The sequence below is a fragment of the Apodemus sylvaticus genome, chromosome 5 (genome assembly GCF_947179515.1).
Source record: "Apodemus sylvaticus chromosome 5, mApoSyl1.1, whole genome shotgun sequence".
NCBI classification, from domain to species: domain Eukaryota; kingdom Metazoa; phylum Chordata; class Mammalia; order Rodentia; family Muridae; genus Apodemus; species Apodemus sylvaticus.
The window spans coordinates 147116776-147141384 of NC_067476.1; the positions used below are offsets into that span (position 1 = coordinate 147116776).

At 42.1% G+C, this 24609-nt stretch overlaps 1 protein-coding gene across 1 annotated transcript in view; it reads right to left on the reverse strand.

Moving 5' to 3' along the window:
* Nucleotides 1-24609, reverse strand: part of Ptprt (protein tyrosine phosphatase receptor type T) — a 1128608-nt gene that overhangs the window by 45804 nt on the left and 1058195 nt on the right. Inside the window, exons 17-18 of the mRNA XM_052184183.1 lie at nt 12144-12231; nt 470-546 (exon numbers count right to left, since the gene is read on the reverse strand). Coding sequence (XP_052040143.1) covers nt 470-546; nt 12144-12231 — 165 coding nt within the window. The remainder of the gene's footprint in view (nt 1-469; nt 547-12143; nt 12232-24609) is intronic.

The window sequence follows — 24609 nt, forward strand, 5'->3', positions numbered from 1 at the left end:
TATCTGAACCTATAATAATCACATTCTAGTTTAGCCTAGTTTACCATGGATGTGCATAGCGTATCTCTCTTCTGGTGTTTTGGAAGGTAGACACCCTGACATTTTTAGCTTTACAGGCTTCATAATATTGAGCACATGATGAGACCTTCGAACATTTGTTGCATCAGTGTTCGTACCTTTAAATGAATGACTTCATAGACAGAGGCATGCAATTAATACACGGGATGAATACGTAAGCAGCATTTACCTTGCAGCTCCAGAGAGGAGACAACTCCAGTCTGCCCTGAAAGCAGATGTAGCTATGGGTGGATAATCAACTTGTATCATATGAACTAAGGGAGAGATATCCCACTTTAGACATGTTTTGACTACCTTCTAGTGGACAGCTTAAAGACAGCCTGTAAGTTAGATCTTGAGCCTAGACAGTCAACTCTAGCTCATAGCTGCTTAGCTCCATCAAGATACTCACATCAATATAGTTGGCATTGATGTAGTCTGAGTGAGGATCTCCATCCAGCACCAACAGTCTCACACGGGAGTGGTCATCTGTAGAAAGGGCAAAAAGCAGGCAGTGGTAGATGAGAAGCTATGAGGTAAGGAGTCAGTACTTTTCTCCCTTAGAGTCGCCTCCAATCAGCTACTGCATACCAGGTACCATGCCATTTCTCATGCTATCTATTCACGAGGAAGTAGAGATGCCAAGAGGTGACAGATCTGAAAAAGGACCCCTTTTCTGCTTCCTATTTTGATTGTGCTTTCATCATCATCTGAGCAGGTATGTCACCTGCTTCCTATTCTTAGTGATTTCATCATTAATTTGGAAATGGAAATGCCTGTTCCACGGGACAAAACAAGAATGGGTGACCTAAGTATACCCTGCACATAAAGTCATGGAGTCTGAATGAATATGCTCCATTTACATGCTTTTTTAAAAACACCAAGTTTACCTGTTAACCATGGATACAAACTACTTTATGTTTGTCTTTTGGAGCACTGGTACAGACAGGTTGTTGGTGATGTATTGTTATCAATGACATCACTAAACTGAGGACTGAATCATTAGAAAAGAGGTCATCAATAACTAAAAATCATGTTACTGAAGGTGCCTTTTCAAACACAATCTAGACGTAAACAAGATGTACTAGCTTTAGTCGATAGCATGATTGGTTCAAATAACACCAAGTTAAATCACTTTAAATGGTCCATCAGAAAAGGCTGGATAACCCTTTGCAATTACTTAAAGTCAATTCTGACATGCTAATATACACATACTAACGAACATCTTGATTGTGTCTGCTGGGAAGGAAGGATGCCCAGTCTGCTACCTGGATCATTATGAATCTACTGCATACTTTATCCCCAACAATTACATCATACTCCAGAGCAGATATATGGAGATCATAGTCAGTAGAATAGAGAGGTATGAACATTCTAAGTCCTTCTAGGGTTAATGAGGACAACTGGCATTTCCTTTGGACATTTACAGTGCTCCTCACTTTATGAACTCATTTGCTCAAGTTTCTTGAGATAGGTGCATTAGCTACCTTGATTGTTGTTCTATCCCTTGAATCCCTAAAGGGGATTAGCACACAAGAGGCACTCATTGAGGATTGGTGAATATATAAATGAATGCTCTCAGTGACCTCAAGAGACAAAATGGTGCCCTTAGTTCTTGTTACAAATGAGCAAATGGAGGTTCATGAAAACTGGCCATATGACCACTGAATAATGGAATATAGAAAAGTTGGGGACCTGTTAACTCTGGGTTCACATACTTCTATTCAAAGGGCTCCACCTAGGAGCTAGAAATCTTTTGAGTATTCATAGTCGGGGTTAATTGAAGAAGTTGTTAGCTGACTGGTGGAAGAAACTTTTAAGAAATAAGATAATTTAGAAAAGCAATAAGGGGATCCTACCCTTGCAGGGACAGATGAACAGAGATATGGGGAGACATTTTCAAAACTCTAGAGTTGGGACAACTTGCTATGATTGGAGCTACTATGAACCTCTCAGGCAGGAGTTGGACACAAGGAGGAGAATACCTGGTTGCAAAGAAGTCATCTTGCATGGATCAGCTCCTTTGTAATGCGACATCCCCAAAAAGGCCAAGAATTGGTCTATCTATGATCAAACCAAGCCTTGGCTGGGCTGGTATCAGACATGTTTCCTATCCATTAGCTCAGAATCAGTTATGTGCATCAACATGTGGCAGTTACCATACTGATACCTTTTTTTCTATTCTCCAAGGAGGAAAAATTTCAGTGGAAGCCACTAGAAGGAGGATTAAGTAGGAGACAATTCTGAGTGGGCATGGGATGGAGATGTGGGGTATAGAGTGAGGATAGTTTAAACTTAAAACTTTCCCAAAATCCTTAGAAGTCCTCAATACTAGTCCATTAGTTTATTCACTTTCCCCTCAAACAGTTCTCCATCTTACTATGGTTACACTGATGTGCTACTATGATTCTGACTTTACAGGAAAGAAGAAGAGCTCACAGAGGTTAACCACTTCCAAGATTATATAGCTACTCTTTAAGGTCCACTCTGTTCTACCAACACAGATATACTGTCCTGAGGGGAATTCCAAGCATCTTAGAGGTAACTACTGCTGGAGTCTGAGTAGCTAAAGCTCCCTAACCCCCAACCCTCACTACCAAAGAGTGGGGGACTTCCTGGGGATGGCCATTCAGTAGGATTCTGACTCAGGTTATCAAGTCCTATTACCAGTAGTTACAGAATCTGAAAGCCTCAGAAAAAGGCAAATGTATATTTTGTTTCCATTCAATGTTGTTTTGTGGTTCAAAATCTTTTTTATTTATAAGACTGATGAATAGCCTGCTATGCTAAGGAGACAGATCAAAATCTCCTTACTTACTGAATTATGTTTGCCTGGAGACCATAACAGTGGGAACAGAGATTCTGGTTTAAAATGTTGAAAGGGTATTTTTTAAATGCATAAAATAAAAAAAACAGATATATCTAAAAGCAAAAATCATTAGAAACAAAGCAAAAGAAACTATTTATAGTCAAATATCCTTAATGATTAAATGTGTCAGGGTGCCTACCAACAATACATTTATTTATTAAGAACATAGTTGTTGAATATCTACTATGTGCCAGCCTAGTTGAAGGAACTAAGAAAGAGTTATAGCTAGTGAGCTTTATCCTTAAGGATTTGGGGCAATTTGTTCAAGGAGATGAATCATGCATAGAAGCAGGACATCAAGGTATAGAAAGCAAGGAATAGAGAGCTCTGTGTACTAAGACGTGACTGGGGAATTCAAAGTGAGGAAGGTTTCATCCATGGGCATCAAGGAAGTCTTTCTCTTAGAGGAAACTGTGGAAGACGGGACCCCAAAAGAGGCAAGACATTGTAGTAGGTTCATTGGGGATTGGTTTGTGAAGTCTTTTGTTCTAGGACCACTGATTGTGAAGGGGAAGAGTAAGAGGGGAGACAGAGAAGAGAGCCAGGTTAGAGCAGAGTGTTCTCCATGTCACTAAGCACTAAGACTCAAGGATCTAGGGAGCTGCCAATTTAAACAGTGAGATATTACATACATAACACAATATGTACCACAATACCACCAATACTTGCCAATGCTTGTATCAGGAATGCTCCCCCATTCATTGCTGGCGAAAACACACAGTAGGAACTTTTCATACAAGACTAAGAATCCATTCACCACGTGATCCAGTGATTACATTTTTTTTTTTTTTGGTATTTACACAATGTACTGTAATCTTATGTCTACATTGAAAACTCTACACAGATGTTTACAGAGGATTTAGTTATGATTGTAAAGACATGGAAACAACCAAACAGATCCTCAGTAAGGGAACTAGATAAATAAAGAGTGCTATAGCTACATGCTGGAATATTATTTAGTGATAAAAAGAAATGAACTCGCATGTTATAAAAGACATGGAAGAGACTTAAACCCATATTGGTAAGTGATAGAAGCCGAACTGCAAAGACTATACTGAATGTTGATTCTACATATGGTTCTAACTATATAATACTCCAAAGCAGGAAAAACAAAACAAAACAAAAAAAAACATGGAGTCTATAAAAACCTCAGTCATTAGCAGAAACTTAAAAGAGGAGGAAGGAAGTTTAAATAGGTTGAACAAGGGGTATGTTTAGGGAAAGGAAATTATTCTATAAAATACTATAATTTGACTATATGCATTTTCAGGAACTGAACAACGCACAAAGCAAACCCTAATGTCAATTATGAACTTGAACTAATAAGAATGGACCAATGTTGGCCCATCAACTGCAACCAATATTTTACACTAATGTGAAGTGTTGATGAAAGGGGAAACAGTATGTAAGTGGTACACAATTCTGTATCTGCCACGCCAGCTCTCTATAAAGCTAAAAATTGCTCCTAAAGAAATAAAGGATAGTGCCAGGCATACAGCAGGGACTCAATAAATGGAGGTCTGGGGCTGCATATGAGGTAAATGGTGGGGTGACAGTAGAGACAATCTAGAAAGCTGATGTTTCCCATCTTTTCATCTGCCCAAAGATGATCTGTTTATCTGCAGAGGACAAAAGTGATGTATTCTTTCCTTAGAGGACACAATTCAGATCCAGGTCTACCAGAAAGGCAATGCGAAGAGTAGCAGTGGCCTCATGGTTTATTTATCTGTTCTGGGAAATGCTAATATTATTCTGTGTCCCTTTCTTCTTCTAACTTTATGTAATTAGAAAGATGAAAATTCTGTTTACTCACATGCACATAGAGAAAGATGGGGCAGCCAACGATGGGAAGGAGCTTCTACAAGGTAATTTACAAGCAGCCCAGAATCTTCATTATGCTCTATCTACATTTTGCAAGCTTGAAAAACAGCTAATTTAGCATGCACTGTTTGAGAGTCAAGACAAAGGGAAGACTTATGAAGAGTCATGTGGAAGAGGAGAAGCTCTCCAACTGTGAGGGGAAATGGAGGTGCAGGAGCCTGGAACTCCCAGGTTTCCTGAGGAGATGGGGAGCAGGAAAGAAATAACCATAGGTAGATGGTAGAGGGGATATGAAGGACTTGGAGATGTCCCATGAACACAGCTGCAGGGGTGGGAGGGCATCACCTCGCCTTCAATCTATGTTTATTTTTTTAATGTTTTAGAATGTGAACCAATGGTATGCTGATAAATGTTTTATGAACTCTCTAAGTGATAAAAAGTTGTGATATATCATGCCTACTGATTTCTGGGGTATAAATATTCCACCATAACCGATTTCAAATGAAAGATATATTAAAATTATGTTGAAATTATGTTTGCTTTTGTTCACTGACAGGAATCAGCTGGAGTACATCACTAACAGAGACTTTTATCACATCCCACAAAGCCACACATGCTCGGATTGCCTGGGAACCTACCATCTTGCCACTTTTTCCTCTCTCTCCACACACTACCCTGATAACCTGGACCCTTAAGTTGCTCACACCGCGTTTGTTCTGCTCACAGACCCCTTATATATGCTAAGGTGCATATTCATTTAAGGCAACATCAGAATCAAATTCTTCCTCTCCTCATGGCTGAACCCTCAACATACCCACAGTCCCAGGTATCCTGTCCCAAGAGTGACAGACAGTTCTTGTCTCTATCAGAAGAGAGCTAAAGGATTGGCTGACTTGTGAAAGCAGACCTGAGATTCCCCCACTCTTCAACTATATCATCATATCACTTGGCTTGGGTCATAAAGCTCCTTGAACCTTGATTTATTCAACTATAACCTCAAAACCATATTTTCCTGCAGACTTGTACCAGAGACAATATGAAATCAAAGAATCTGACTTTCTGTAACAATCAACACAAATATATAAAATCGGCTTTATTATTATTATAGATCAATGGATCTCCAAGTGTGATCCTTAGAAATACAGATCCTTGGACACTGCTCCAGAGTTTCTGAAGCAGAAACTGCAAGTGAGTGGGTATGGTATGTCTTAACAAGTTCTTCACACGATGATGCATGCCCTGTTTTTAGCATGCAAATCTCAATGTTCGGTTATTCAACCCAGGCTTGTCCTCAATGCTCACCTTATTCTCTCTTGTGAAAAACCAAGAGACCCTCCTGGAACTGGGCCAAAGACTCCTCAGTACCAGATGTTAAGGGATAGGGACTTATCTATAGGTAGAGAGGAAGGTGTTCCATGAACTATTCTGTGAATTGCATGGACACTGTGCCATTTGATTGAAAGAAAGTAACTCATAGGTATATGGTACACCTTACTTCATGCATGAGAATCTCAATGCTCCAAGGAGTTCTGTCACTCAAGATACAATATAAGGCTAACAGATTCTCCATGTAGTGGTAAACTTAACTGGCTCCCAAGACCTACTGCCTGCATATCCCTCTATCCCTTGCTTCCTACCAACATCTCAGTCCCCAACACTGGTTCCTTGTTCTCATCTTGTCATTTCACACCTACTACAGAGGAGAAGGTTTAGTTTGCTTCTTTGCACAATTCTAACTAAAAAACAGCCCCCAACTCCCTTTCCCTTTCTCTGTCATCAGACAGAACTCAATAAATCAGTCATCACAAGTAACATCCGCTTCAAGAGAGAATCACTTTAGAGAGGTGGGGCTGGGAGAGACTATCATTTGCATACTTTATAATCTTTCCTCCTGTCTTCTGGGCACTGCAAAGGGTATAAAAAAACAGGTGCAATTTTTCAGAGAAAAGAGATTTGACTCATTACAATGAATTGTGGAGCTAAAAAACCATTTCCTAGAAGTATTGGAAATGTTAATGCTATCATCTTGTGCGAGTGGGTAGGGAGGAGGCAGGTAATTCCACAGGGACTGCCTGGGTACCTCATCGAAGCTAAAGGTCTAAACATTCAATCTTGATTGAATTACCCTTATTGAGACACAGAAGGTATAGCATGGGCACCACACAAGGAGGACACACATACATTCTGTGTATCTTCCAGGCTTGACAGATACATGCTAGCTGCTAGCTAAAGTTGGGCAGCTCCCACTGCAGAGCCCTGAGGAAGGGGAAGTACAGAAGGGAAGAGAACCCAGAGAGGACAGAGGACAGACAGTGTCCCTCCCACTGCATCTTTTTGCATCCTTACCCATTACCAGGCAGTGCCCCACCAGGAGGGCTTTGTGGAGGAAGTGAGGAAGCAGAAACAAGGTGGAAGTTAATTCAGTGATTTGGGAGGGTATTTCTATGAAATACCAGGAAGAAAGGAACCCAGCAAGAGAGTATCACCCAGAACTGGACAAACAGGATTAAGCCCGCCTAGCCCCCATCGCAGAGCTTGGGGAGAAGACAGGAAATGTGAACCTCAGAGAGGGGAAGTTGGGATTCCTAGACATCTACTTGCACCAGCCATCAGCTGAAGGCAACTGCTGAGGACATTTAATTCCCTAGCACAGTGGTCTGTCCTACAGAGAGTGAAGGTCCAGCGGCCAGAGCACATCCTCAGAGAAAGACATAGATGCTCGCAGTAGAATTAGGGGCATGGACAACAGGGAAATCTGGGGGATAGGACAGGATACCGATGATTTTTGTACTAGGAAAAGCTAATAGGACCCACCAAGAAACACCCTCACAGCAGACAAAGCAGAGTAGAGGCTTTGAGTCAGGAGCAACAAACCAAGGGCCCATTCCATCATCCTAACTCTTTTCCCAGGAAGCTTTAGAGGATCCTGTTGCATGAGAGGGCCTCCAGGCTTGTTCTGAACTTGAGCTCCTCTTGGAAGTAGAGTCTTCTCTTTAAATTGTGACCTTTCCCCCCTCAGGAAGAGAACACCATTCTACGGAGATTCTCTGTTGTAAAGTTAGTCCCTTGGCAACATATACTCTTGGAAAGCATAGGTGTGGTTTCATGAAGGGGAGATCCCTAGGCAAGAAGCATGTGGCATCCTGGCAGGGGATATATATCAGAGCTTGGGTCATGGTAATCCCATAGACTCATTGTATAACTGTGATATCAATTGATCTTTGGACCATATGTCTTGTCCTGTAAACCCTGAGGCTACCCTGCTCTACACTAAAAATCCATGACTCTAAAGGCCATGTCAGATTTAGATTTCATTTCCATTCATTTTTAGTACTTTTTTTTTTCTGCCCTGGAATCTAACCTCATAGGTGAGAAACAGGTCAGAGAAATGGAAGGGACTTGTTAGAGGTCACCAGAAGTTCATGGACAGAACACAGACTACATACAACCTGTTTCTTATACTGACCTCCTGTCCAAGACTCCAATACACCAGAACCCAGCAACTTTTCTAAGATTTCCCCTAAGGCTTAAGGAAAAGCCTCAGCAAATGAGTGTGAGTGTTCATGTTTTCCCTTCTCTGCCTGGCTCTGTGGTCTAGGAGACTGGTCTCTAAGGACCATATGAGATTCTCAAAGTATCACTAGAGAGTTTAAATAAGACTGGTGGGTGCTGTCCCCATGCCTTCTGATCCTAGAGGTCTAGGGAGGTACCTGATCATTAGCAATTCCAATGAACTTCAAAGTGATGTTCAAACCTCTCTCTCTGGCCTCCTCTGAGCTCTGCTAGCAGATGGAAAGATTAGGTGGAGGCAAGAGAGCAGCAGGCTCAGGGAATTATTTCCTCAGTTCCCTTTATTGTAGTTGTCACCGGAGGACACACCTGTGCTCAGGTAGCCTTTGTCTCCAGGTCCCGGTGATTTCTCTCTCCTTGGTGGTTTCTAATATGTCTGTTCCTAGACTACTCCTTTCATGAAGAATCTTGTCATTACTTCTCCTTACAGGATGTTATCTGGGGGGGTCCATCTATTTCCTGTTGGGAACCTGATTGATCAGAGGACTGTACTACTTTATGGAATCTACAGCCCTTGAGAGACCTTCCTTTTCTGTAGTCATCTCCTTCCTGCCAGTCCACATAGGACTGGAGTGGGAGAGGGATGCTTTGCTATTGAAATTTCTTCTTGCTTGCAGTCTCTGCCCTGGAGCTACCTGAAAGCAAAGGGCTCTTTGTTCTTATTTCACTCAAGCCATTCCCTCTGTTTATTTCCTTTCCATCTCTACTCCCTGGGAAGGCCAGTCTCCATTACTACATTCTAAATAAGGTCATTGGGAAGAAAGAGCTTTTTACCAAGGTTTCTCTTTCACTATTGTTTGATGGCAGCCCCTGCCTTCCCTTTTTCTTCCTTTGATCTTTACTGTGCTCCAAGGCCTGGGCTTCCAACCTCCACTTTGGCCTTTTGTGAACCTGGGTCCCTTAAGATGCTAATCACAGCTGGTTTTCTTCTTGTGCCAATAACATTTCTGTTTATCAAGCAAGGCTGGGCAGGCATGGCCTTTGGGAGGAACAGATACAAGCCCAGGGACAATTTTCAGGCCTCTGGGCTGTTTTTCTTTAACCCGTTTCATTAAAATTCAGGATGTATTCATCCCCCACCCCAGCATTCTCCTTTATGTCTTGTGTTGCTCTTTGGATCCACAGGTTACCTCGACTGACTCTCTGCTGGGTTCAATACAGACATATACTAGACCTAATGTGCTACAGCTACTGAACCTCAATTAGAAAAGAGATTAGGGTTCATTTTAAATCACCAAGGGGATACTAAAGTTCCTAAATTTTCTTCATCTCTATTTTTTTCTCTCTATGCGTAGATATAAGACAAGAATTCTAAAGCAAAACATGTCTGTAGGAGGAAAGGCTAACACTGGAAGGGTGGGAGCAGGGAGAAAGGCATCCCAGAAAACTGTTGTGAAGCTCAGGGCTGCTGTGAACAACTGCAGTGTGATCTCTGGGGAAATCTAAAAAGAGTTGTAGAAAAGGCCCTTCAAAGGACTGATGAGGAACTTGGAGTTTCAGGGCTGAGGTTTCTCCCAAGCATGTGGATTCTTCATACTTGCTATCTCTCCTGGGTTTGGGTATAGCATCCTTCCCCAACTTTGGATAAAGTGTTTAGTCAAAGAGATGTGGATAGGGCAGGGCAGAATCATGAAGTATGCGGAACACATACAAACAAGCAAACAAACAAAAACCAAAACAACAACAACAAAAAACCTCATATATAGCATCCACAGCTGGATTGCAGCTTCCTTCTAGGAGGGAAGGAAGTGGCCCTGGGCACCTGATCCCTGTTAACATGATTCTGCCTTTCCACCCATTCTATACAGCACGTGATATTGATAGAGGACCTGGGAAGTGACCCTAGCAATAGAGTTCAATTCCAGTCATACCACTTTCTGCATTCTTGACTCTTAACTGGGACTTTCAGCAAGAATGGTGTGTCCTCTCATTCTTAGGTCCTGTATTCTCTCTGGTCTTCTGTCTTGGGACTTATCATTCCATTGTGGGCTTGCTCCAGCTTCATTCAGCTGTCTTTCCAAGGTGTTCACTATCAGTTTGGGGACATAGCAGAGAACAACTTATGCTCATGACTTACAGAATCCTCCTATATTCAGTTCCCATTTTTAGACATCTGTCATATAGAATATTTGGGGAAATAAAAATGCAAGATGGCTGTGGTTCTGGTGCTACAAAGCAGCTATGAGAGGCAAGCAAGCAGGCTCAGACAAATGCCTCTCAAGGTAAAATGACTACAGTGCCAAAGTAAACAGAAGACACAGCTCTGGGGCTGAGAAGTGGGTGTTTGTCTACATGATTAGGGTCAGAGAAATTCCCCTAGAGAAAAACTGACCATAGCTGAGAGTCAGAGAAGAAGTAGATATTAGTAAGTCAAAGAGAGAAGGAAAGGGTGCTCTAATGGAGAAAATGGACTGTGTCAAGGTGACCTTGAAGTATAGAAGGACATGGAACTATCAAGAGCTGTGCCAGTGTCGCTTCCTGAGGAGCCTGTGATAGGATAGACAGAGCTCAAGTGAATGGATCTGGAAAAGGCCTTGCAAGGGGGAGAGCTCAAGAGTGAAAATGAACATCTGAGGAGCTTTTAGGAAATTGACATCTAAGTCATGTAGTGAAGATCTTCATGGGTCCTGTCAGGGATCAGATAGGTAGAAAGTTTGGGCCACTTGGATATGGAAGAGACAGAAAGAGGCTAAGAAAGATCCCGGGGACAGTTGGTGATGGCCTAGGGAAGGATGAGTCCTACGAGGACTGAGCAGGCTTCTCCTATCTTTTATATATCTCTCATTCATTTTGACTTCTGTCCCCTGGCCTGAGCCTTTCTGTCTTCAGTGAGTCAGGCTTGCTTCCTTATTCTCTAGGCATTTTTACACATCTGTGCAATATCCCTAGGAACAGGGCATTGGAAACCTAGTTTTAGACAGTGGATCCTATTCAGCTCACAACCTGGCAAGGACATTAGATAATACACTGAAGCAGACAGTGGTGGGGAAAAGTCACAGTGGATAGCCGCCTGTCCCAGAACAAAGGCGTTTCCCAATGCCCAGGACAGGAAGTGTTCAGCAGAGGCCCACACATCATGCCTTAATACATGTTTGCTGACTATCTGAATATCTCTTTCCGCCACTTCACTTGAAAAAAAAAACTTGCTGTCTGCAAGCAAGAGAGAAATTATAAATGTTTTCTGATTAGTTCCACTATTCAGAGCCCATTCCTAAATCAGCACAGGAAACAGCTAAGCGAAAACTTCTGCCTCTTTCTTCCTTTACAATCTGCCCGTGTCTTATTCTTTCTCCAGCTTTTTTTTCTATGGTGATGTCTAGACAGTTAAAACAAAACTTTGAAGTGTGCTAGAAATAACTTGTCTCTTAGGATTCCCCACTTTCTCCTTTCTTTGCCTAAACTGGGGTACTCTGAGATCTTAAGAAATGCTACTTACTCAGTGTGCTAGATGTCAAAAGGCCTAAGTTGGGCTACACTAGATCACAGGAAGGCAACTCATCAGGTCACTGACTCAATACTTTAACCGGGGTAGTGTCTGCTACTTTGCAAGCTGTCTGTGTCATCATCTGGAGGTGCTAGATGTGTTATCAGTGAGTGACAGTCAGTTTTGTGGCAATCCTTCTATCCTTCTCTCCTTCCCTCCTCCCTTAGGGTTGTTACTGACTTGGTTTGGGACTCACCATCCCTTCCTGAGATCACTGTAAAAATCTACTAACCTAATGCTGGAAACATAAGGATTATTTTATATCAAATCCCAAGAAAAGAGAACCTTTTTTGCTCCCGTTTCCCAAAATCTAACAAATAGAAAGTTCCAGAGGACACCTACAAGAGATGATGTTCCCATATCGATTCTTATTGCGATTTTCATCTTCCTTGGCTGTGTCCCACGAAGCTGTCTGTCCCTCCGGTAAGGCCTACAATGCAAAGACAGAGTGGTTAGCATAGCCTGAGATGGCAACTCTCTTTAAGTGTAGATGAATCAACAACAGGAAATAAGTCTCTACTGTGAGGTACACAGTATAAAGGGCTATGTGTCCCGTAATGGTGGCTTCCATGGCCTTACCTTGTTTGTTCATTGGTTTGAATATTGTTATATCCCGTGGCTATCATGAGCTTTAAAGTCTAACTAGTAGGGATCCATTCATTCATTTGTTCGTTGATATGCTCAACAGATACACACTGATCCCCTAATATGTTTTAGATACTTTTCTAGGTATTAGAGTGCATAGTATCAGCCAAGAACTCCAGAATATTCAATGTAGCAAAGGACAAAGCAAGCCCACTATTAGATAATGAAGACATGAAGAAATAAAGCAGGGTAACTGGATAGCAATGAGGATTGAAATTTCTTAAAGCTTAGGAAGTCTTCTGTGAAAAACTCACATCCAAATTCATTCCTTGATAGGGTATAGAAGCCAGTTTTATTGAGCAGAGCAGGAAGTGCTTTCTAGGAAAAAGGTGCAAGGGTCTGTGAGCAACCAGATGACCAGGTTCACAGATGAGAGTGAGGGAAGAACAGGAGGCTGGAAACTTTCAGAGAGGATGTGAGAATCCAGATGACCCCCAAGCATTGAAGTTTCTGGTTAATACAGACTGTTGTTCTAAGTATGCTGGGGCATCGTTGGAGGGCTCTGGACAAGAAGGTCGTCTCATATGCTATATTGTTCCTGTGTGGAATACAGGCTCTCAGAAGGCCAGAAGAAGCAGGGTGATTGGCTATGAACTTACTGTAATCATATGTCATGATGGTGTTTGGACAGTTAGAGTAGATAGAGGTAGTGGTCATGAGAAAAGCAATTATTTGGTGGTTGTTCAGTTGAGTGTTTCTGACTTAGGTTGCCACAGAAGCAGAAGCAATGAGAAGGCTTTGAGTACAAGTGGCTGGGTTTAGAAGCAATCAAAGAGTCTGATTAGAAGAATGGGGGAAGCAGCCCATCAGAAGAATGAAGCTGATGGGGCAGAATGCCACTGTATTCCTCAGCAAAACTGGGGCTTAATTCACAAGCACATCTCATGCTCCGGGCTCTTGTTCCAGAAGGGGAGAAAGAGTTGGAAGGGAGATGGAATGCTTATCCAGGGTTTTCCTCTGATTTCTATTGGAGAACAACTGTTAGAAAACCCTCAAGTTTCTACCATGTGTGGATAGTCTTCGGTCTCAAGTAACAAAGCATAGATGCTTACCAGAAGAAGCCATCAGGTGGGCATACATAAAAATCATGAATGTGTAGATTTGTACAGGATACTAACATATTTATTATAGACAGGAACTGTGTAAAAAAGCTTCTAGATTGATGGTTTGATTAGCCGGAAGAATATCATATACTGAAGTAAATTGAGAAACATGATGGATTGATTGGGTGGGGATTAAGCATTGAGTTTTGGCTACATGATGTACTTAGAAGAGTGCTCATCAGTGGGTACTGTGCCTCTTTAATATGTTAAGATCAGTGAAAATGATAATGGTACCCAACTTTGAGATGCCTCTAAGATATCTAAGCTGAGCTGTTGATCAGGAAGTTTGATACAGAGATTTACAGCTTAAAGGGAGACAGGAAACAGAAGTCATCTAGCAGTTAAAGAGGGAGGCAATAAGGTAACTGACGGCCAGGTGAACATTGCTGTGGATGGTTTACAAGAGTTGAGTGCCATGTGATCTAGAACAAAGGGAATGCATAGCTAGTCCCCTCACAGATGAGAAAAATAAGCATTTATGGAAAGTGAGAACAGCTTTATCAAGCCTACAATACTTACTATGCAGGACAAACCCTATTTTGATGAGGCTATTCTTCCCCACAGGAGGACAGGCTGAATATTCCTACCCATGGTCTTTGCATCACTTAGGACACAGAATTTGCAAGTCAGCCTTATCCATACCCATCTATTCCTTACTAGGTCTAATTAGCCCTCAAAGATTAGCCAGAAGTTCAGTCATTCAGCAGATCATGGTCTCAGAGGCAGGCAGGGCCACTGGGTATGAAAAAGCAGTGTTTGTATACAGTGGAACCTTTCCTGCTTCAAGTCCCACATGTGCTTTACCAACTTTAGTGGGTCTTCTAATAGCAAGGGTAAGTTGCAAGATGGATCCATGAAAATTATATATATATATATATATATATATATATATATATATATATATATATATATATATATATATATATATATATATATTTGTCCAGAGCCTATAATCACACCCAGCTCTCCGGTTGTAGAGTAGTTGCAGCCACAGGCAAATGCACAGACATGGCTGTGTTCCAGGAAACGTTTATTCATATGCATAGGTGTTTGTAAATATGGGTTTAGCTTCTGTCTGTGGTTTGCTGATCTTTTTTTTCCCTAGCATGATCATGGGCTTCATCTATGCAGTGGGTAGATATGTAAAACTGGTGTCTGTCATCTCTCCCTCCTGTAGCACTGGTGAAAGGCCTTAGCCTGGGCTTCCTGTACAAGGCTGCTCTCTCCAGTTGAGCTCTAAGGCATCTTTTCAGCTATAATTGGCTCAGAATGTCATTCTTTGTGTTTATCACACCCTTAGGTAGGCTTTTTAAAGGGGAAACAAGGCAAGTATTGCCCTCTGGGTACCAAACATCCCTTGGCTTAGGCTATCTTTAGATCACAGATGCTTCTTGCTCTCGTGCCTAACTCAGTGTCCAAGCCCATCCTACCTCCTGACCAGGTAGCCCTACTCCTGCCAGTCTGCCTGCCTGGTGTAGAGCTGTGTATCAGGGTCTTAAGGACAGCATTATCTTTCATGATATTTGGGCTGATCTTTGTGGCAGTAGGTTTTCCATTTGAAATTCTCTGTGATAAAAGTTCACTGTTTATTCCAACAGGGTGGTGGGACAGACTATTTTCATAAGGATCTCATGAAAAAAATGTTTAGTATCTGCTATGTGTCAGAATTTAGTATATAGTTAAGATTAAGTTCTCTTCATGGCTGCATGCTAATATTGCTTGGGCGAGGGTGGGGGGTTGGGGGGTGGTTTCAATCTCTTAAGACCGAGGTGTTCCAGTCCAGCTAGGTCACTGTCTGATAAACTGTACACACGGGCAATGATTAAAGCTCCCGTGGGATTTCTTGTGAAAATAGTAAGTTTCCCTGCAGAGACAGTTTCCCATGAGTCTCCTCTTTGGTGCCCTGACTTTGGTTTTGTTCCTTCTATTTACCCTCCATTGTAATCAGAGTGATCATTATAAAATATGATCAGGCCCAATTACTCCTCTTTTTATTGTCTTCAGGATAAATTCCAAATTGTTTCATTAGCTGGCTCTTTATGACTTCAACCCAAATGGTCTTTCAGCCTTACATCTTGCTGTGTACAAAGTCCTTCAGATCCATGAGAGTTTCTGCATGTTCTTTCTGCTTGGAGTTCTCGCCCACTCCTGTAAAATCTCAAAGTATCTTTAAGACCCAGTTCAAGCTTCTTCTTTGTGTGGTCTTTCTGCTCTCCCTTCCTCGTTGTGTCCTCAGATAGTCAGTCACTTCCAGACATTTTCAAGAGGACAGCTCTATATCTAATAACCTAAAACCCTGCCTTCCAACATGGCCATGGGCTTCTTCAGGGAAAGGATCAAAACATCTCATTTTGAATTCCGTTTCCAGGGCCCACTGCTGAGACTGTACTTCATATTGTTAGAATGACAAGTTTGGAATGAACGAAATGACAAATGAACACAGTGACTTCTGTGCCTGTGGACGGCAAGATCTTGGAGTTACAGAGCCATTGGTGACCTTGAGAATTGCCCTGCCCACAGTGGCCTTTAGGCAGCTACCTGATCAAGTGGTTCATAATATCATTCGCCAGGATACCCTCAGTGACAGATGGCTCTCTGTTGCACAGTTTCCTGCCTGTCTTTGGAACAGCATCACTGGGTAGATTTCTTCTTACTCTGACCCTGTGCTTTGCCTTGGCTTGCCTCCTGGGGTCCAACAGAATAGGCATAAACCCTCCGTATTGCAACACTGCAAAGTCCAATGAAGGTCCATCCTAATAACTGCTTAACATTAAAGCCATGGCCTTGGGGAAAAGGCAAGCCAAACCTATCCCAGGGCAATCCTATGCCCAATATAACAATTATAATGATTGAGGGCTACTTCCTCATGGGAAATACACACAGGCACTCACTACAGACCCTGAACCTCTGTCTCCCCTTAGCAAGGCATAAGGAGACTAAGGAGTGTGTATGTGTGTGTGTGTGTGTGTGTGTGTTTGTGTGTATGTGTGTGATGGTGTTGACAAATACAGAAGGTGTGCCTAATAGAGCCACCCGGGAGGAGGTGGTAATGGCTCCTAATTGGCAGACTTTGATCACCCATATGTTTCCCTTCTTAGGTAGCAGCAGTCTAATAGAGATAATCTCTTCAAGAAAACAAATCTGAGGGGTAAAAGCATGAAAGGGAGACTCATCTCAGTCTTCAAAGTGAAGGAGCCAGGGGCATTATTTTTACATTAGTGGCTAGTTACAGTAGATTGACCAGGGAATGGTGGCAGTCATTAGGAGCTAATCACATTCTTTTGAAACCAAAATTGCCACCTCGTTATACTCCTCTATTATCAATCTCTGGCCCCCTTTTCTTGTTCTTTCTCCTTAAAGTGTGAAGCCCTACTTTTGCATTCCCCTCTGAGTGTAGAACTATTTCCCACTCTTCCCCAGTGTTCCTTTCCCAAGGCAGTCACTTAATTTTTGTTCAAAAGATGTGTTTGAGGATGTCCTTGTCCCTGGAGAGCTGAGCCTTAGGTATTCACAACATCCTCAAAAGTCAGATTTGAAAAGGTCTTTTGAGGGAAAAAATAACTAGATTATTGCATAACCTCAGGAAGTAAGGTCTGGAGGCAGGAAAATAGTTGCTCAGCAACATGGGAGATTGCGTTTCTCCTGCATGCCTCCTTCCTCCCTGGGCATCTGAGGCTAGGTTTTGTACCGCGTTCTAGAGATGTCGGCACTAGATGCAAATGATGCTATTTCATGAACCATGGTCACTGTAGGGAGAGGCAGATGCCATGCAGACAAAACAAGTGATTACTGTTTGTAATGTGTGTTTTGAAGGCAATGAGCAGGGTGCATAGGGAGACAGTAACCAGAGATAAAGAACGACTCAGATAAAGAGGCTTGGGCAGGATTGTTTGAAAAGGTAACGTTTGAGAAGGAGAAAAGCGAACCTTGATACTGGCAAACTGGCCTGGCACTCACAGCTGAGCCTCAGGGCTCTTCTGCTGAGCATAAAAGATCTCACAGAAACCAGTCAGAGACAAGAACCCTTCTGAATGTCATGATGGGAAGGGACAATTGCAAGGCCTTTCTTCAGTCACATCTAAACACAGACAAAATATGAGCATTGTTCATGACCACAAAGAAAATGGCTAACCGTCTCTCAATCCCAGTTGACAGGCATGTCCACCGCCTTTCTGCTAGCTACATTCTTCTCTCAGTTAAGATGTATCAAACTGTCCAATAACACTGCATCTAGCACCCAATCTGGAGCTTGCTTAAAGCATCTATAATTTCAGTGAGCACAACCGACATTCTTGTGCCCTTTCTCACATCCTTTTCCTGAGAGGCCCAACCCTCTCCGAGTTGTATAGTGATTTCTTTCCAATCAAAACATTCAAAATTAGAAGGAAGATCTTTAGGACTCAGGAAGTAAATTTTACAAGGCCCAAGGAGTAAACATCTCAGCCTCGGTAAGAACTGGGTGGAGCACACCAGGCTGAAGGAAGAGCAAGTGCAGAGGCCCTGAGGTGGAATGAGATTATGGAATTCTAGAACTCGAGGGAGGTTCTCCAGAGTACAAATAAGAAGACACATCCATTCTGTGGACCGGTGGCACATAGGTGTGGCTCCGCAAAGGCCTTCAGATCACAGGCGGAATGTGAATTTTACTCAAAGTCCCTAGGAATGCTTTGGAAGGAAGCACAGCCATTGTCACATTGTGATAAGAGCAGAAAGCACTGTCACTGGCGCCTCCGCCTCACATTTGTTGACAGGCCTGATGGATTTCATGATGAAATGATTATCGATGTGCCTACCCTCGGCACTCTTCTCTTGACTCACCAGCCAAGGCACAGTGTCGGTGGGAGGCTCAGACCACGTGATCACAGACCATTTCTTCTTAGGCTTTGTCATGCTGACCTAGTCCATAAGTCTGAGTGACCTGTGTCTGTTTTCCTGCTTGGTGTTTTAATCCTCTTGGTGTTAGAAGCAAGAATTATCCCTAATGATTGCTTGGCTATTTTTTTTCCTTCTACCAGTTAAATTAGTCCAACTAGCTGAGAGTGTCCTTTATAATGTTTTTAATTCTTCTTTGGACCCAAGCCCCAAATAGTGAGACCTCAGAACACTGTTTTTGGAGAAGAGCTCACTTCCAATCCTATGCTGAGGTGTGCCAGTCCGTTTCATTTACCCACAGTCCCACTAACCCAGCGGCTTCTGTCAGCAGTGAGTCCTTCCTTTATTTCCCTTGGCTTGCCTGTATCCCAGGAAATAATTGGATGTGAAATGCCCTGAGGTGCAGCAAAACCAGGCCCCAGGACTGCTGATCAGCCAGTTCCTGGATGATGCTTCAGGGCACAGCCAAGAGCCTGCCTCCTCCATAACCAGTTCAGCCCATCAGGATTTCTTCCTCTTCCCACTGTATTCCATGGAAAGAAAACTTCCAGAGTCCTCACCGAGGAAGGAACCATTTTAGTAGGGCCTGTTAGTCACCTTTCTTGTCAAGAACTGCTTTGAGCATACTAAACTATGCACATGAATGGGGGAAAAGCAGAAAGGCGTGCTGACTACCATGCCTGAATATTTTCACTGGAAGTCATTTACCCACCTAAGACTCAATGGTGTTTTTGGAAACTAAGGCAAAAATACACCCTTCGTGTGAGGGGAAGGGTGGGGTAGAGCCTATAGGAGCGGGAAGAATAGTTTTGTTTCTCCCCACTTAGGGATACTGATCCTGTTGGTACTTATACCCTTATATGCATTCATTAAAACACAGAATGGGAATTCTCAAAATGAAAATATAAAGTATTGAATATAAAAAATGAAGAATCATGTTCTACAGAGCTTTGGGACAATTAGTAATTACCTGAGGTAATGCACACAACATCTGGACCAGTGCCTGAAGCATAAGGTGGTTATAGACTATTCACATCATCTTCCATACAAAGGTTGATGCCAGGCCTTCATAGCTTTCTCTCTGAATTTACTGTGTGCCCCCAACCAAAAAAATCTAAGTTATTAATATAAGTATAGAGGTGGAGACTTCTGGCAACACCCATCTCAATTTTTCTTAAATCAAAGGGATTTTTGGGAATACAGGTCTTCAGTTTTAAAATGGGGACGGCTCTAGGAAGCTGAGGTGAGTTGAGTTTTAGGTAAGATACAGGCTTCAGGTAGTGGAGAATTCCATTATCTCTTGGGAGTCAAGCTCTAGTCTTAGTCTATTCACTGACTCATTTAATACTCAATTTGCTGAAGTCTGGGGGAGCTTATGAGATGTCTTAGTCAGGGTTTCTATTCTTGCACAAACATGACCAAGAAACAAGTTGGGGGAGGAAAGGGTTTATTCAGCTTACACTGAAACTGAAACTCAAGCAGGTCAGCAAGCAGGAGCTGATGCAGAGGCCATAGAGGGATGTTTCTTACTGGCTTGCTTTCCTTGGCTTGTTTAGCCTGCTTTCTTACAGAACTGAAGACTACCAGCCCAGAGATGGTACCACCCACAAGGGGCCCTCCTCCCTTGATCCCTAATTGAGAAAATGCCCCACAGCTGGATCTTATGGAGGCACTTCCCCAAATGAAACTCCTTTCTCTGTGATAACTCCAGCCTGTGTCACATTGACACATAAAACCTGCCAGTACATGAGTTAATAGGGACCACTACGGACAGCTGTGCAGGTGAGGGACAATGCAGGAACACTAGATCTAAGGAACACTGTGCTTGTGACAGACAATGTAGTTTTCTGTGCATCTATATCGTGAGTATTTTTTTAAAGATAACAGTTAAATATCTCGAGGCAGTTACACCTTCTGCTGTTTCTCTCTGAGGTGCTGTGTGAGTTAGTGGTGGCCTTGGCAGAGGCTAAACTTTTAACAAATTCTACCCATTCTGTGACTGGAAAGCATATGTCTTGGGGATTACAAATGTGGATGGAGGAGGCAGGAGGGGATGACTAATGATGGCTACTCAGAATGGCATCAGGGGAACAAATATTATTGCATATCATGTCACTAAATATTCGACGGTAATTTATGAATTCTGCTGGTGAAGCTAAGTAGGAAATCAGATTGTTGCAAAGATGCAGGTATTCATCTGTCCTGGGAACTCAGATCAAGTCAGAATGGTTGAGTGCTTGTCTGTGTGTAGAGTCATAAAACATTCTTTAAAAGGTCCAATTACAACCTGGATGTAGGAGATTGAGGCAAAGGGGATGGAGAGTTTGAGGCCAGCCTGGGTTATATAGTGAGATCTTACCTTCAAGTTACAGTAAAGGGCATGGCTTAGGGGGATAGCTAATTTGGTAGAGTGCTTACTGCTCAAACATGAGAACCCAAGTTTAACCCTCAGAATCCATGTGAAAAAAAAAAGAGCTGGCCATGGCAAGCTTATATTTTTAGTGCCGGACACACAGAGACAAATGGATCTCTGGGGCCTGATGGTCTGATGATGAATGAAATCACTAAGTTCCAGACGAGTGAGAAACTCTATCCCAAGAAAGAAGGAGGAAATACACATGAGGAATAACACCCAAGAGGCTGACCTCTGGTTTCCATAGGCTTGCAAACTCATGTACACAAACCTGCACAAAATGAGTCTACTTAGACAGACAGACAGACGGACAGATAGACAGACAGACACACACACACTGACACACACACACACACACAGACACACACAGACATTACAAGGTTTAAAAATCCCAGAGGTTTCTTTCAGGTGACAATTATTATGACAGTGGCTCTCAAACTTTGGCCAACTTTTGGCATCCAGGTTTCCCAAGGAAGTGACTAATGCAGAGAGCCCCAGAACTGCCAGGTTCAAAATAACCCAGCCACATGGCTATCTGCAGTGCCTATTGGCATACCAAAGCACCTTCTGGTCTCCAGGTTCTCTCAGCATCACAGATACCTGCCATCCTGGATCCTCTCACGCAGCCCCTATCCTAAACTTCCTCAGCTCATCGGATTCTTTCCCCTGACTTCTCAGTCCCAAATAACTCTGCCATTTCAGCTATGAGTTCCCTCTCTCTCTCTGTTCTGTCTTGATCTTTTGGCCCTCTTGGTCCCTCTTTTTTTCTCCCCCATCCTCCCTCCCCTTGCCTCCATTCCTCTCATGGCCTGGTCCAGTCTGCTGGCCATGTTCAGCTTTTACTCCCTGCCCCAGACTCTTCCAGCTTCTCTGGTTTACTTTCTCTAGTATCTGTAATAAAAAACTATCCCCTCAACAATACCATGTCCTCAGTTGATGAAATAGCTATCTGGCATCAGTGACCCTCTGCCTCAGTGTCTTTTCTTAACTCTTGATGCTTCTGACATACATTAAAACTTGAGAACTTGGCGGTTCCTCAGAAATCTGGGCATGGCACTTCTGGAGGACCCTGCTATACCATTCCTGGGCATATACCCAGAGGATTCCCCCAGTATGCAATAAAGACACATGCTCCACTGTTCATAGCAGCCCTGTTTGTAATAGCCAGAAGCTGGAAAGAACCCAGGTGTCCCTCAATGGAGGAATGGATAAAAAAAAAATGTGGTATATTTACACAACGGAGTACTATTCAGCCATCAGAAACAATGAATTCATGAAATTCTTAGACAAATGGATAGAGCTGGAGAACATCATACTAAGTGAGGCAACCCAGTCTCAAAAGATCAATCATGATATGCACTCACTGATAAATGAATATTAGCCTAGAAACGTGGAATACACAAGACATAATCCATATATTAAATGATGGCCAAGAGGAATGGAGGAGTAGCCCCTGGCTCTGGAAAGACTCAGTGCAGCAGTATAGGGGAATACCAGAACAGGGAAGTGAGAAGGGGTGGATGGGGGAAGAGGGGGAGGGAAGAAGGTTTATGGGACTTTCAGGGAGTGGGGAGCCAGAAAAGGGGAAGTCATTTGAAATGTAAATAAAAATATATCGAATAAAAAATATAAAAAACAATCAAACAAAACCAAAAAACTTAACTGTTGTAATTAACAAGGAAGGTGCACATAGCACATGCCCTGGGGAAGACTCAGCCTCAGAGTTAACACATCCTGAGGGACCACCAACACAGGTGAGGATCTTTCTGCATTGCTTTCTTCCCATAAGATATACTATCTTTTTCTTGAGGTGAGCTATTCTTTAAAAAATTATATTCTTATGTTTAATTGGCACCTCCTAATTATGCCTATCTATGGCATATCCACTGACAGTTCAATACATCTATCCAATGCATAGTGATCAGATTGGAAAATTAGCATATCTGTCACCCCAGATAGATGTCATTTCTTTGTGTTGGGAATATTCAAAACCTTCAGTAGCTATTCTAAAATATACAATCAACTGTTGTCAAAACAGTCACACTACTGTAGATTTAAAAACTGTTCTTCGTTTCCAACTGTGCCCAAATTACCACAAACTATCCTCTCTCCATTCTTCTGTCCTCTAAACCATTCCCAGGTTGTAGTAACCACTGCTCTGGTCTCTGTTTCCTTAAAACCAGTATTTTAGTTTCTATATTTAGGTAATACCATGTGCTATCTGTCTTTCTAAGCCTGACTTATTTCACTTCATGTAATAGTCTCCTGTTCGTGCATATTACTGCAAATGACAGTCTCGTTTATATGGATGAATATTTCATTGAGTATGCATATCACATTTTTTTTTATCATTTATCTGCCAATGAACCCCTTAGGCTGATTCCATATCTTAGCTATTGTGAGTGAAGATGTCTGTTCTATGTACTGATTTAAATTCCTTTGATGTATAACTCAATGTAGAGCCATTGTATTATATGGTAGTATATTTCTAGCTATTTAAAGATCTTCTATACTATTTTCCATAATGGCTGTGCTTTTTACATGTTTACCAGTAATATGTGAATTCCTCTTCTTCTAGATCCTCCAATAGCATTTATTTACTGCTTTAAAATAAAAATAAAAATTTATGTTTATGAATATTTTGCTTACACACATATCATATATCATATATCACATATCACATATCATATATCACACATCACATATCATATATCATATATCACATATCACATATCACATACCACATACCACATACCACATACTATATATCATATACCATATACCATATATCATATATCCATGCCTGGTGCCCTCAGAGGTCAGAAGAGGGCACTAGATGCCCTGGAACTGGAGATTATGTGGTTATAAAGAATTGATCCCAGGTGTTCCATAAGAACAGTAAGTGTTCTTAACTGCCAAGATATCTCTCCACCCCCATCTCTGTTTCTTGCCATTTGATAAGAGTAATTCCAACTGGGGTGGCTAATAGCCCATTTTGGTTTTGAGTTGCATTTTAGATATAACTATTGTTAATTGCTTAAATCTTACCTGTACTTCCTAGTATAATTAAATATTTCATATTTGTATGTTACTTTCCAGATGTTTGAGAGGGAAAAGCATAAGATTTTGTCCTTATTTTCAAGCCCAGTGGAGAAGCTTGTACTATAGCTTCCTTATCCTGAGCTCAGAGATGTCCCCTCTGCCCATTTCCAAGCCCATTGTCTCCACTATACATACCATGCATAAACATCTAGGAGGCTGTTTCTGGGTCAATGAACTCTTCCTAAACATCAGGTTAGAAGAGATGAATTGTGAGAGATGATGATTATATAACCCTGCTTATTCTGGTAGTGGGGATAGAGTAAGACTTCAGTGGTAAGAAATAGGTACTGTTTTTCCAGAGGACTCAAGTTCAGTTTCTAGTACTTAAATCAGGGACCTCTCAACCATCTACATTGTAGTTCCAGAGGATCTGATGCCCTCTTCTGGCCTCCACAGGCATGGTACAGACATACACAGACACACATATATATGTTCATACACACACGGACACACAAACACAGACACACAAGACACACACTGATACACATAGACACACATACACAGACACACACAGAAATACACACACACTGTCTACATAGTTTATCCCATAGTCTTCTTTGCTTCAGCTTAGTGTGACATCTTTGTGACGCTTCTTATTTATCTTAGAAACAGGTAAGAAGAAGCCCAAATAAAGTAACAGAAAGGACAGTCATAAGACTGCCTCTTTCCTATC